The 16,058-nt window shown below is 33.9% G+C and overlaps 1 protein-coding gene across 6 annotated transcripts in view; it reads right to left on the minus strand.

The window, feature by feature from the left end:
- Positions 1-16,058, minus strand: part of NEK1 (NIMA related kinase 1) — a 216,804-nt gene that overhangs the window by 72,823 nt on the left and 127,923 nt on the right. For all 6 annotated transcript variants that reach the window (XM_027599178.2, XM_027599176.2, XM_027599175.2 and 3 more), the window contains 3 exons: positions 11,503-11,634; positions 9,326-9,391; positions 9,019-9,247 (listed from right to left, as the gene is read on the minus strand). In XM_027599178.2, the coding sequence (XP_027454979.1) occupies positions 9,019-9,247; positions 9,326-9,391; positions 11,503-11,634 (427 nt within the window). The remainder of the gene's footprint in view (positions 1-9,018; positions 9,248-9,325; positions 9,392-11,502; positions 11,635-16,058) is intronic.

Raw genomic sequence — 16,058 nt, forward strand, 5'->3', positions numbered from 1 at the left:
AGGTACAGAAAAAATAAAGAGAAAGGAATATAAGCATGACACTAAAGGAAGTCACAAGGGAAGAGAGCAAAAGAAGAAAACAGTAACACAGAAGAACTACAAACTACAGAAAACAATCAAGTAAATGGCAATAAGTACATATCTATCAATAACTATTTTTAATGTAAATAAACTAAATGTTTCAAACAAAAGACATAGGGTGGTTGAATGGATTAAAAAACAAGGCTCATTTATATGCTGCCTACAAGAAACTCACTTTAGACCTAAAGACACACAGAGACAAGTGAAGTGAAGGGCTGGAAAAAGATATTCCATGCAAATGGAAAACATAAGGAAAGCTGAGGTGGCAATATTTATAGCAAAAAAAAAAAAAGATTTTAAAAGACCGTAACAAGTGACAATAAAGGGCATTACATAATGATTACATACATCAAACAAGAGAATAGAACATCTATAAATATCAAAGAATCCAACATAGGGGGACCTAAATACATAAAGCAAATATTAACAAACATAAAGAGATGGTAATACAATAATAGTAGGGGACTTTAATATTCTACTTTCATCAATGAAGAGATCATCTAGATAGAAAATCAATAAGGAAACATTGGCCTTAAAAACACATTAGACCAGCTGGACTTAACAGATGTATACAAAACATTCCATCCAAAAACAGCTGAATACATATTCTTTTCAAGTGCATATGGAACATTCTCCAGGATGGATCATACAAAAGCCACACAACAAATCTCAATTAATTTAAGAAAACCGAAATTGTATCAAGCACCTTTTCCAAACACAACAGTATGAAACTAAAAATCAAGCAGAAGAAAATGGTTTTGTTTCATTTTGTTGAAGCAGAAAAAAACTATAAAGCACAAACATGTGAAGGCTAAACAAAATCAGTGTGTCAATGAAGAAATCAGAGAGGAAATCAAAAAATACCTTAAGACAAATGAAAATGAAAATACCATGCTCCAAAATCTATGGGACACAACAAAAGCAATTCTAAGAGATAAGATATAGTGATGCAAAGCCATTTCATGGAACACGAAAAATCTCAACTAAACAATCTAATTCTATACCTAAAGGAACTACAAAGAACAAAGCCCAGATTCAGTAATATGCATCCTTATGTTCACTTCAGCATTATTTACAATAGCCAAGATACTGAGGCAACCTAACTGTCCACTGAGAGATGAATGGGTAAAGAGGATGTGGTATACAATTGAACCTTGAACAACACAGGTTTGAACAGCCTTGGATCCACTTATATGTGGACTTTTTTCAATAAATGCAGTACAGTACTGTAAGTATATTTTCTGTTCCTTATGATTTTCTTGACATTTGCTTTTCTCTTAGATTACTTTATTGTAAGAATACATCATGTAATACATATAAATACAAAATATGTGTTAATCAACTATTTATGCTATTAGTAAGGCTTCCAGTCAACAGCAGGCTAATAATAGTTAAATGTTTGGGGAGTTAAAAGTAATATGGAGATTTCTGACCACAGAGGAGTGGTCAATGCCCCTAACGACTGCATTGTTATATATATATACACACACACACACATATATATATACACATACATATATACATACACACACACATATATATACATACATATATATATATACATACATATATATATATATAGACACACACACACACACACACACACAGGAAATTACTGAGCCATAAAAAAGAAGGAAATCTTGCCATTTGCAAAAACATGGATGGACACTGAGGGTCCACATGCTAAATGAAATAAGCCAGAGAGAAAAAAACAAATATGTATGATTTCACCTATATGTGGAATCCAAAAAACTAAACAAATGAATGAAACAAAAGAGAAATAGACTCATAGATACAGAGAATAATCTGGTGGTTGCCAGAGGGGTGGCGGTAGGAGGGATAGAGGAAATAGGGGTAGAGGTTAAAAGGTACAAACATTTACTTAAAAAATAAATAGAACAAGGGGATACAATGTACAGCATAGAAAATATAGTCAATTATGTGTAACAACTTTGTATGGTGACAAATGATAGCTAGATAGATATCTTGGTTACTTTGTTACTTATATAAATATTGAATCACTATGTTGTACACCTGAAAGTAATATAATATTGCATGTTAACTATTCTTCAATAAAAAATAATAAAATTTATGAATTATAGTTTCAAGGAATATAAAAATAGAAAAAATTATACCTCTGTAAAATTTTTTCTGAGCAAATTTTTTAAAACTAAGACTATTAAGCAATAATTTGGGGTGTACAAAAGAATATAAATTAATAATATTTTGCTTCTATAAATTTAATTAAAGAAAATAGAAAACAAGTCATAAACATCCATATGGTTTAAAAATAGAGAGGATATTTCTAAAAAAATTTGTTTTAGTTTAGCTTACATATCATAAGTAGGCAACTGACACTGCATTTTCAGCAATAATAATTCTGGGGGAACTTTTAAAATAAAATTTAGCAGAGCAGGGGGGTGGGGGGATGGGTTAGCCTGGTGATAGGTATTAAAGAGGGCACGTTCTGCGTGGAGCACTGGGTGTTATGCACAAACAATGAATCATGGAACACTACATCAAAAACTAATGATGTAATGTATGGTGATTAACATAACAATAAAAAATTTAGCAGAGCAAAAAAAAATGGGAAATTATCTATTGTAATTTGAGTCTTTAGAGCCTTTTGGAATAATACACAAAGCATTTAAGTACCTAGCAGTAATAGACAAGGTGCAATCTCACATATTACAGCATATGTAAGTCATATAAAATTTTAATGGTAACCAAATACAAAATGTTGATACAAATCTGTATGTACTAGTTCCTTGAAAGTATCTGCAAATTAGCAGGTGATATTCAGCTTTATAAAGCAAAAATGATTCCCAATAGTGAATCAATTTTTAAAAGGATAGTTAAAAAGTAGAAAACCCAGAAATAGACCCATAACTTACAGGCATGTGGTATTTGACAGAGGTGTCAAAGCAATACAGTGGGGAATGGGAAGTCTCTTTAACAAATAAAACTGGAGAAACTAAATGTCCATATGAAATGATATTAACTTTGATGCAGGGAGGGAAAACCAGGTGGAGTTGATGGTCTCTCTGAGCTGAGGTGACAGAAATTGGAAGTCTAGGAGGCAAAGGTGGCTAATGTTGGCAGGACAGAATACGGAAGAGTAGAAAGCTACACAAAGAGAACTCAAGAGTCTTCTTGGAGTCTTAAGCTAAATACTGATCATCACACACATGGGAAATTACTGTAGTCTAGGGAAAAGACCCAAATGGAGTAGAGGGAATAATACTTGGAGTTCAAGCAAGGTAGGTCAAAAATAGTCCCTCTTCCCACCAGCCAGAAAAAAATGTCTTATGATTCACCAGTCATTAGGTAGATTACTCAGAGAGGTTTTAGATTCAGTAAAAGGGGATAGATTAGCCACAGACATTGCTCTGGTTCTGCCTAACAAAGCTTTTTTTTTTTTTTAAGATTTTATTTACTTATTTTAAGAGAGAGAGAAAGCATGAGCAGAAGGGGAAGAAAGAGAGTGAGAGAGAATCTCAAGCAGACTCCACACTAAGCATGAAGCCCAATGTGGGGCTCGATTCCAGGACCCTGAGATCATGACCTGAGCTGAAACCAAGAGTTGGATTCTTAACCGAATGCACCACCCAGGTGCCCCTCACCTAACAAAGCTTAAAAGCAAGACCTAAAAGGGTCAAGCTATTTACAAGTAACTGAACTGTGTCCTAGAACAAAAATCAAGAATATTTATAGGAATACAAAAATATACAGCCACCCATTTAGGTAAAATTCATGGTTTGGCTTCCAAACAAAGAATGACCATGCATGCACAGAAGCAAAAGAATTCAACCTTTAATAAAGAGGGGAAAAAATCAACATCAACCTAAAAATAACAGATGATTTAATTAGTAGTCAGGGCATTTATAATATAACTGAATTCTATATGTTCTATAAGCTAGAGAAAAAATTGATGATAATTAGAGAAAAGGAAAACATTAACAAGATCCATATAAACTGCTAGATAGGAAGACCAAAAAAGCTGAAAAAAAATAGCAAAAAGTTATCCAAATTTGATGAAAACCACCCACAATTCCAAGAAGCTCAACAAACCCAAGCAAAAGAAACATGAAGAAAATGACAGCAAAGCACATCGTAATGAAATTTACTAGCTTAGGGGAAAAATCTGAAAACATACAGAAGAAATAAGACATTTTACATACAAAGGACTAACAATAAGGATGACAGAAGAGTCTCCTCATAATAAATGCAAACCAGAAGACATTGGTACAATATCATTAAAGTACCAAAAGAAAAAAATATCAAGTTAGAATTCCATACCCAGAAAAAATATCTTTGCAAAAGGAAGGCAAAATAAAGATTTTTACAGACATACAAAGCTGAAAGAACTCCTCACCAGCAGGACTACATTACAAGAAATGTTCAAGAAAGTCCTTCAGGCAGAAGAAAAATGATACCACACGGAAATCTGATTTATACAAATATTATGAAGACCACTGGAAACAGTAACTACACGGGTAGATACAAAAGGCTTTTTCTCTTATTATTTAAAACTCCTTAAAGGAGAAATGACCATAATGTGTTGGGGGGTTTATAGCATAAGTTAAAAACAAACAAAAACAATGGCACAATGACTAGGAGGAAAGAAATCTAAGTATACTACTGTAAGGTTCTTATACTACATGTGAAATGTAATCAATTGCTGGAATATAAACTGATAAGTTAAAGATGTGTGCTATGAACTCTAAAGCAAACACTAAAATAACAGAATAATAAACTGCAGTTAATAACTGAGATAAAATGGAATCATAAAAATACTCAATCCAAAAGAAAGAAAAACAAAAGGGCAAAAGAAACAAAGAATGGATAAGACAAAAAACAAACAGCAAAATGGCATTTTTAGATCTGATCATATTAACAATCACATTAAATATAAATGGTCTCAACAACCAAATTAAAGATGATTAAGAGCAGATTAAAAAAGCAAACCCAACAATATGCTGCCTATAAGAAACCTACTTTAAATACATAGATACAAAATTAAAAAAAAATAGATACAAACAGACTAAAAGGGAGGGGAGAATGGATAAAGATATACCAACTAACAGTGAGCAAAAAAAAAAACCAGAAGTGACTTTATCAATAACAGTAAATTTTAAATAATTTTTTAAAGGAACAAACTATTGATAATCACAATGCAGATAAATCTCAAAAAGCATTATGCTGAGTTAAACAAGCTAAACACACACACACACAAAAATACAAACTGTTAGTCTGTTAAAATGAAATTCTAGAACACAGAAAGTTAATCTAAGATAGAAAAAATTCGGAAAAAAAGTCCCCTCTGGGAGGCTAGAAGCAGAAACTGGGAAGAGGCATGAAACGTTTGGTTTGGGAAGTTGGTGATGTTCTGTATCTTGACAGGAGTTTGGGTTACATAGGTGTAGGCATGTGTTAAAACTCAGCAAATGGGGGTGCCTGTGTGGTTCAGCTGGCTAAGCGTCTGACTCTTGATTTTGGCTCAGGTCATGTCAGGGTCATGAGATCAAGCCCCGCATTGGGCTCTGTGCTGGGCAAGGAGCCTGCTTAAGATTCTCTCTCTCTCTCTCTCTGCCCTTCCTCACTGCTCGCATGTGCATGCACTCTCTCTTAAAAAAAAAATAACTCAGCAAATATACTTTTAAAATATCCGCATTTCATTATATGTGAATTTAGTATTAAAAAAACAAACTTCTAAACAAATATTGAACTCTATTTCATGATATGTATGCTATGAAATACTTAGGAAAAAGTATACCAATATCTGCAATGAACTTTAAACTGCACGAAAAAATAAGATACACTAATTGTTGGATAGAAGGGTGGACAGGTATGTCATCAAGCCAGCATAGTAAAATATTAATGGTATACTTTCAATGGAGAGTATATGGTGTGCACTGTGAAATTATTTCAATTTTGCCATATTTGAAATTTTTCATAATAAAATGTTGAGAAACAGCCATCAGAAAGGATGAATACCCACCATTTACATCAACATGGATGGAACTGGAGGGGATTATGCTAAGTGAAATAAGTCAAGCAGAGAAAGACAATTATCATATGGTTTCACTCATATGTGGAGTATAAGGAATAGAGCGGAGGACCACAGGGGAAGGGAGGGAAAACTGAATGGGAAGAAATCAGACAGGGAGACAAACCATGAGAGGCTCTGGACTCCAGGAAATAAACTGAGGGTTACGGAGGGGTGGGAGGATGGGGTAACCGGGTGATGGGTATTAAGGAGGGCACATGTTGGAATGAGCACTGGGTGTTATATGCAACTAATGAATCATTGAACACTACATCAAAAACTAATGATGTACTATATGCTGGCTAACTGAACATAATAAATAAAATGTTGAGAAAAGTAAGTCATGTATGATCATACAATGGACTATTACATAGCTATAAAAAAGATGAAGGGAATTTTTTAATCAGTGATATGAAAAGATTTATAAAATACACTTATATGTAAAATAAATACAATAAATGATATATAACATATGTTATAACATAAAGATATAAAACGTGTCTTTATTCAGATACACACACACAAACACAAACACACACAGGAAGGAGCTCGGAAGGATAAAGTATATCAGTGGTTACCTCATAACAAGGATGGAAATGGAGAGATGTTGAGGTGGAGAGAAATTTTATACATTGTTTATACTATGTAAAAACTTATCACATAAATATATTGCATACTTACGTTAAATATGATTTTTGAATTCATGAGATGAAGTATTGTTCATATAACAGTATTAACCTCATGCTATTTTTCCATGTAAAGTGTTTTTAATAAGGTAATAATAAGGTGTCTCAAATGTCCTTATATATTTGTCTGAGAGAGGCTTATCTGATCATTCAAAATTATCCAATTCTTGTGTTTCTGGTCTCCATATGACCTTTCTTCCTACTTTTTAAGAAAACATGGCAGGAATTTTTTCATCTTATATAAAACTTACTTGCGTCTCTCTACCTTTGTCTCCATCCCATCCTGTCACACTGGTAATAGTTTATTGCCTCAGAGGTGCTCTAAGTCATTTATAGCCCCATCACCTGAGAGATCTCACAACATCATCTGTGTTTATCATCATCTTTATGTAATTAATAACCACTTTTCATGCATAAAATCTGTGCTACATGATAGGGAACACAAAACATGCAGTACAACTCTCACAAGAGAAGACAGAGGATTATCTCATGGGAGATGGCTACTGATTAATAACCAACACAAATATAACACAGATACTGGAATTATCTAACAAAGATTTTAAAAGTTATTATAAAAATTTTCCAGGAAACAATCATGAATGTTCTTTATAGCAATGAAAAACAAAGTCTGAGAAAAGAAATAGAAGACATTAAAGAAAATTTTAAGAAATTCAAATTTCAATACCCCTAAAAAATATTTTACTGGAAACACAGCCATGCTAATACATTTGCATATTGTCTATTGCTACTTTTACACTATAGTGACAGAGTAGAAAAGTTCCAACAGAGTCCTTATGGCCTGCAAAGCCTAAAATAATTACTATCTGGCATTCACAGAAAACATGTGCTAACCTTTGTTTCAAAGACTGCTCTCTGCACTCAGAGTAAGTTCATACAGTTTGAGAGAGCCAATGTATAGTACCCTTCATGATCTGACCCTGCTTACCCCTTTGAAGGCTTCTTACTTGCCATTCTTTGTCTTAACTTTTGAATTTTAGCAATCCATGCTGAATTATACCAAGTTCCCTGAATTTTACATGCTCTCTCACCTGGGTCCTGGTTATTCTATGCTTAAAACACTTGGCTTGGCTTTTGGTTTAGTTAACTACTTATCCCTTGGCTCATCCCTTTTTCCACAAATTATTTCCTTGGCTTCCCCAAGACTGATTTATTTCCTAATACATATTCTTACAGTAGCCTATGATAATTTCTAGTATATTTCTTATCAACTACAATTGCCTCTATACTTGTCTCCCTTTCCACCAGGCCCTAAGCTCCTTAAGGGAAGGGACTATGTCTTAATCATTATTGTAACTTCATTGCTGAGGAATGTGTGGCATTTAATGGGACTCAGAAAGAACTGCTGAATAAGTAAACAAAATAAAAGACACCATAGGTTAGAGTCTTTGAGCTTTTCTCCAACGCAAGAAAGAATTCTATGAAAATAGTCCATTAAAAAAATTACTTAAAACTGGGGTGCCTGGGTGGTTTAGTCGTTAAGCATCTGCCTTTGGCTCAGGTCATGATCCCAGGGTCTTGGGATCCAGCCCCGCATCGGGCTCCCTGCTCAGTGGGAAGCCTGCTTCTCCCTTTCCCACTCCCCCTGCTTCTGTTCCCTCTCTTACTGTCTCTGTCTCTCTGTCAAATAAATAAATAAAATCTTTAAAAAAAAATTACTTGAAACTATATTTAGTTGGTTGACAATCAAACTTGCCCTTTCAGAATGTAAGCTCCACAAGAGCACATGTTTTTATTTATTATTGTATCTCTCTCTGGTGCCTTGGACAATGCAAGAAAACAGCTGCTCAATAATTATTGCTGAATAAATAAATCATTAAGCGAGATCTTTTCCATACCCTTGGCTACATACCTAAGAGAATTTACTGAGATTCTGTCAAAGTTCACTATTTTGGTTCTCATCAGGAATTATTCCTGGTAACAGATTAAAGTAATACAACTGGTAGAAAGAGTTAAAGTAATACAATTTAAATATATATTATTAGTTCCCTCTCCAATACCACACACTATCATAATAAAAATCCTTTCTATTCTTAAGGTTGAATAGTTTTCTCCGTTTTTCACATACAAAGAAATTTTTCCAGCCTTTCTCAACCCCTCTAAGTGTTCTTTCTTTCCAAGTATCCAGTCTACAAGTTTACATGTGTGCTAGACCATCACAGAATATTAACATTTGATACATACTTCCAGTTGCAGAGAAGGATGTGTCCAATGTTAACTCATCCAAAGGAATCACAAGTTGACCTCCAGCCTCCCATTTTTTGCGATCAGATGAACCCGATTTTTCTTTTTCATGTTCTTTGGCATCTTCATTAACAACTATCTCACACGTATCAGAGTGACATTGCTTTCCTTTTTCATCTTCTTGAGCTTTAAGATTTTGATTTAATCTACGTAGTATTTCTCTCTTACTCTGAAACAGTTAAAGTGTTATATTTTAATATCTATACAATTAGTAAAATGATTGACAGAGTTTGAAAATTGTACTTACTGAAATAGCAGTGTTAGTCTTCTGCATGTCTTCTGAGGTTTCCTGGGTATCAGTTAAACTCCTGTCCTATAAATACAGAGAGTTATAAAGTAAGAAATGTTATTTTAAATGTCTACCTTAAAAACTTACGTATTTTTGTTACATTTCGTTTTTCGTTAAATTGCTCCTTGTGAATTTTTTTATCCCTGTAAAATGTTAACATAGCTTCCTTCATTATCGGAAATGAGAAATAGTTACATATAATCAAGTAATAGACTTAATAGAAGGGCCAATTCTCAACTGTTTATCTTATTTTTAGATTACTGATCACATATTTAACTATATCCTCTTCCTTTTTGGCATCTGATTTTTGGTAATTTTAGGTCAATGGTACAAATAGAAAGAAAATTAACTCATATACTTCACTCCCTTCCATTTTTTTTAGAGGGAGTGTGCATGCACTTGAGGGAGGGGAAGGAAGAGAGGGAGAGACAGAGAATCTTAAGCAGGCTCCACACACAGCGCAGAGCCCAACATGGGGCTCAATCTCACCACCCTGAGATCATGACCTGAGCTGAAATCAAGAGTCAGACACCTAACCAACTGATTACTCATATACTCTCTTAATTAAAGCTAGGGAGTTTTGGTGGATAAAGTAATTTAGGCTAGGCTGTGTTATTTTGAAGCTGTCTTTATGTTTCATGTATATATATTCCTATTAAGCCATACTACCAAACATAATTGAGAATTGGCTTCTCTCCATAAGCAAAGAGAATAAAAATAAGTTCTGAGTCCTTTGTACCAACAATAATATAAAGTCTGTCTTGATTAGTACAATCATAGTACTCTAGACCAATGAGAATTTTTAAACACATGAAAAGAAGAAATTAGTTTTGAAAGCTATGAAAGCAAAAGTATCTGAAAGATGCAAAGTAAGAAAGAGCATTGTTCAAAGTTTTAAGTAAGGAGTATTTACGAAGACAACACATAAAGAAAAACCATTTCATTATACAGATTACCTCAAATTTTGTAATATTTGAGGAAAATACAAAAGAGTATAGTGGTCAGTTTTAAAGTAATACATGTAAATGAGACAAAGAGCATTTTACCCAATAAAGTAGTCAGGAATTAGCAGTCGCTACAACCAGAGAGATGAACAGCTAGTTGAGATGTGAGACTGGGTACCAGGAAGGAAACCACACAGTGGTATCTAAAGTTGAAGTGAACAATGCAGCACACGCAAAATCGTTATCAGAAAGAAAAAAGAGACTAAACCTACTTGAAGAACAATAGTTTTGTATATGAAGTTCTTGAGAGTGACCAAGAAATTTGTATTTTCCTACTCAGTCTTATTTTCAAGATAAACACAAAGGCTATAAAAAAGAAAATTGGTGTATCAGTAACATCAGTGTTGTCTGCAAAAACTTAATGAAACTCAGCAATTAAAAGGCAGAGACATTAATTAAAAAGACAAGAGAAAATCAAGGTAATGTGTTATATAATTCAATAGACTTTCTCCTTCCTGTGTGTTAAATTCTAGGCTAAAATTCCTTATCAAGAGCCCATTTCCTTTAATCCCAGAACAGAGTTTTCACATTTTAGATGAACACCTGACACATAATTCTAAGTTTAAACTTTTTACTTGCCCACAATTCTTTGTTTCAGTATTCATATAGCATGACAGAGATTCATACGTAGAAGGTAAAAGAAATAATTGATGGATTAAGTGTAATTATATTAAGTCTTCCAACATCTATTATGCCAAAAATTTAAAAATAAATGTAAACATGTCTTGGACACTATTCCTGAAGTTAATTAAGTACCAAAGAGACATTATTTAAATAAAAAATGAAACTTTGTTAAAAAAAAAATGAACCTTTAATTGTGAGAACTGAGGTATAAAAATGTTTGTTGCATTATTTTTTGTACATTTCTGCATATAATTTATTTGTTCAATATTCTTTTAAAGTAAAAATGAGAGACAATCAATTAAATCTAATTTTATGTATTAGATAGTCCTAGATATAAACCTATGAGCAGTGAGGTTCCAATATGCACAGTAAGCCATACACAAAAATCTTAAGTTATTTTATTTTCCCTAGAAAAATTTAATACATTAGGAATTAATGTAAGTTCATTAAATTTAATCCTTCTAATAAACTTTCACTTTGAGGAGTTCTAAATTTTAGGAAACTTACCATTCCCACTTCTTTCAAAGCTGAAGTCACAGAAATAACAGATCTCATCTGTTGCTTTGATGGAGAGCCACCTGCTTCATGTTGTCCCAAAGGTGGAGACATATCAGAATTCTTTACTCCTTTAGCCACCAACTATAATAAAGAATTTAAATTCATTTGCAAATTTATAGTTGTATGAAGAGATAAAAATAAAAATATAAGATCACTGTTTATCCACTCTATCTGAAAGTACAGTTTTTTTCATTTCTCAATTTTTATTGTGCAAGCCAATGTGCTAGGTCTGAGGAAAGATCAGAAGAGAGAGCAACATCTCTGGCCTCAGATGTAAACATAATAATGTCTCATGCAGTACTAAATAACTCCTTTCCATTGCATTAACAAATAATCTTTAAAAAAATCCTGACTTGTAAAAGATTAAGACATTAGTCCCTTCACTTTAATTTTAATTCATTACAACATTTGATGGGAAAAAATATTTTACTTATTAATCTTATACTTCAAAAAGAAATGCCTGTGCAAATTCTAAAAGTTTGGTATAATCTTCTTAATGTTTAAACATCAATCATCCAACATAAGAACCCCCATTATAAGAATGTCAACATAATGGGGGCACCTGGGTGGCTCAGTTGGTTAAGCGACTGCCTTTGGCTCAGGTCAAGATCCTGGAGTCTCAGGATCGAGTCCCACATTGGGCTCCCTGCTCAGCAGGGAGTCTGCTTCTCCCTCTGTCCCTCCCCCCTCTCATGTGCTCTCTCTCACATTCTCTCTCTCAAATAAATAAAATCTTTAAAAAAAAAAAAAAAAAGGGCGCCTGGGTGGCTCAGTTGGTTAAGCGACTGCCTTTAGCTCAGGTCATGCATGATCCTGGAGTCCCGAGATCGAGTCCCGCATCGGGCTCCTTGCTCAGCAGGGAGTCTGCTTCTCCCTCTGATCCTCCCCCCTCTCATGTGCTCTCTCTGTCTCATTCTCTCTCTCTTTCAAATAAATAAATCTTTAAAAAAATAAAACAATAAAAATAAAAAAATATAAAAAAAAGAATGTCAACATAATGGAAGAATGGAAGAAATGAAAGGTACAGGTAACAAGATTTTAACTTCACTAAAAATATTAATTATTATAATCATATTTGTTCACTTTTTAAAATTTTATTTTATTATGTTAATCACCATACATTACATCATTAGTTTTTGATGCAGTGTTCCATGATTCATTGTTTGTGCATAACACCACGTGCTCCATGCAGAACGTGCCCTCCTTAATACCCATCACCAGGCTAACCCATCCCCCCACCCCCCTCCCCTCTAGAACCCTCAGTTTGTTTCTCAGAGTCCATAGTCTCCCATGGTTCATCTCTCCCTCCGATTCCCCCCCTTCATTTTTCCCTTCCTTCTCCTAATGTCCTCCATGCTATTCCTTATGTGCCACAAATAAGTGAAACCATATGATAATTGACTTAAGATCAGGAACACAACAAGGGTGCCCACTATCACCACTGCTATTCAACATAGTACTAGAAATCCTAGCAACAGCAATCTGACAACAAAAAGAAATAAAAGGTATTCAAATTGGCAAAGAAGTTAAACTCTCTCTCTCTGCAGATGACATGATACTTTATGTGGAAAATCCAAAAGACTCAACCCCCAAATTCCTAGAACTCATACAGCAATTCAGTAATGTGGCAGGATACAAAATCAATGCACAGAAATCAGTTGCTTTCTTATACACTAACAATGCAACTGTAGAAAGAGAAATTAGAGAATCGATTCCATTTACAATAGCACCAAAAACCATAAGATACCTTGGAATAAACCTAACCAAAGAGGTAAAGGATCTGTAATCTAGGAACTACAGAACACTCATGAAAGAAATTGAAGAAGACACAAAAACATGGAAAAACATTCCATGCTCATGGATCGGAAGATTAAACATTATGAAAATGTCTATGCTGCCCAGAGCAATCCTGATCAAAATTCCAATGACATTTTTCAAAGTGCTGGAATAAACAATCCTAAAATTTGTATGGAATCAGAAAGGACTCCAAATCACCAAGGAAATGTTGAAAAAGAAAAACAGAGCTGGGGGCATCACGCTGCCTGATATTTGCTCATTTTTATCTTACCATTTAGACTCTAAACAATATGAAATAATATACTAAACCATTAATAAATATAAGGAAATGGCATTTACAGGTATGCTCATAGTAACATGGCAGCAGTCTGCTCACTACTTCTCTCTCTCTTCTTCAAACCAGTAAACAAAAATTTCTGGTGAGTATACATTTCAAATACAACACTTACTGAACATCTTGTAAATATGTTAGCAATACAACTATAATATCTAATCCTAGTCTTCTGGACTCTCATGGAAGACAGTTGGGACTCTCTCCATGGGTCTCTCATGGATATTTTAATATCCGTGTTGTTCAAAAGAAGATGGCAGTAACAAACACAATACTGGAAAACAAAGTTCAAGGTATGATTCTACCCAACTTCTTCAAGTCTTACTATAAAGCTACAGTAATCAAGACAGTGTGGCACTGGTGAAAGAATAGACAAATAGATCAAAGGAACAGAATATAGCTCAGAAATAGACCCACACAAATATAGTCAAATGATCTTTATCAAAGGAGCAAAGGCAACTCAATGGAGAAAGAATAGTCTTTACAACAAATGGTGCTGGAACATCTGGACATCCCAGGCCAAAAAACAAAACAAAACAAAAAACAACAACGGGGGGGGGGGGAATCTAAACAGAGACCTTATACCCTTCACAAAAATTAACTCAAAATTCATTATAGACCTAAATGTAAAATGCAAAACTATAAAAGTCCCAGAAGGTACCATAGGAGAAAACTCAGATGATTTTGCATTTAGCAAGACTTTTTGGATACAACACCAAAGGTACAATCATGAAAGACAGAATTAATAAGTTGGACTTCACTAAAATTCAAAACTTTTGTCAAGAGAATAAGACAAGCCACAGACGTGGAGAAAATATTTGCAAAAGACATAAAGATTTAAGGTACAGTTAACCAAAATATACAAAGAGCTCTTAAAACTTAACAATAAAAAAACAAACAACCCAATCAAAAGAATGTACTAAAGATCTGAACAGACACCTCACCAAAGACATATATGAACAGCAAATAGGCAATATGATGCTCCACATCATATGTCATTTGGGAACTGCAAATTAAAATAATGTAATACTACTACATATCTACTACAATGACTAAAATCCAAACCACTGAAGCACCAAATGCTGCTGAGGATGTGGAGCAACCAGATTTCTCATTTCTGATGGTAATTCAAATGGTACAATGTTTTGGAAGACAATTTGGCAGTTTCTTACAAAACTAAACATACTTTTACCATGTGACCCAACAATCACACTCCTTGGTATTTACCCAAAGGAGTTGAAAACTTATGTTCACATAAAAACCTGTACACAGATGTTTATAGCAGTTTTATTCATAATTACCAAAACTTGGAAGCAACCAAGATGTCCTTCAGTAACTAAACAGATGAAGAAAAAAAACTGGTACATATATGGAATATTATTCAAGGCTAAAAAGAAATGAGCTATCAAGCCATGCAATGTCATAGAGGAACCTTAAATGCATATTACTAAACAAAAGAAATCAATCTGAAAAGGCTATATACTGTATGTTTCAACCACATGACATTGTGGAATAGGCAAAACTATGGAGACAATAAAAAGATCAGTGGGGGCAGCTGGGTAGCTCAGTTGGTTAAGCAGCTAACTTTAGCTTAGGTCATGATCTCAGAGTCCTGGGATCGAGCCCCCATGTCGGGCTCCACGCTCAGCAAGGAGTCTGTTTCTCCCTCTCCTTCTGCCCCTATCCCTGCTTGTGCATGCATTCTCGCTCTTTCTCTCTCTTTCAAATAAATAAATAAAATCTTAAAGAAAAGAACAATAAAAAGATCAGTGGTTGCCAGAGGTTGGCAGAGGAGTGGTAGGAAGAATGAATAGGCAGAGCACAGAGAATTTTTAAGACATTGAAAATACTCTGTATGATATTATAATGATGATACATGTCATTATACATTTGTCCAAACCTACAGAATGTACAGCACCAAGACTGAACTATAATATAAACTATAGACTTTGAACGATGATATGTAAATATACGTTCATTAATTGTAACAATGTACAACTCTGGTGAAGGATGCTGATTAATGGGAGAGGCTATATATGTGTGGGGCCAGGGTATGTATAAGAAATCTCTGTATCTTCCTCTCTCAATTTTGCTGTGAAGCTAAAACTACTCTAAAAAAAAATTGTCTTTATATTAAAAAAAGATAGAAACATTGTTCTAATCCATAGTTCAGCACCGCTGAAAAAATATACTGATATTTAAGATGTTATTATAAATAACTTAAAAAATCTAAAGCTAATACAACTGAGTATTATCTCCTTGAAAGATTATAAAGAAATATTTTGAAACTTTAAGATGGTCTTATTTCCTATAGAATATTCAAAAAAGGTACCATAAATTCTGAGAAAATAAAAACAAGTTCCAACTGGTTCTGAAA

Source organism: Zalophus californianus, chromosome 2 (assembly GCF_009762305.2).
Source record: "Zalophus californianus isolate mZalCal1 chromosome 2, mZalCal1.pri.v2, whole genome shotgun sequence".
Taxonomy (NCBI): Eukaryota; Metazoa; Chordata; class Mammalia; order Carnivora; family Otariidae; genus Zalophus; species Zalophus californianus.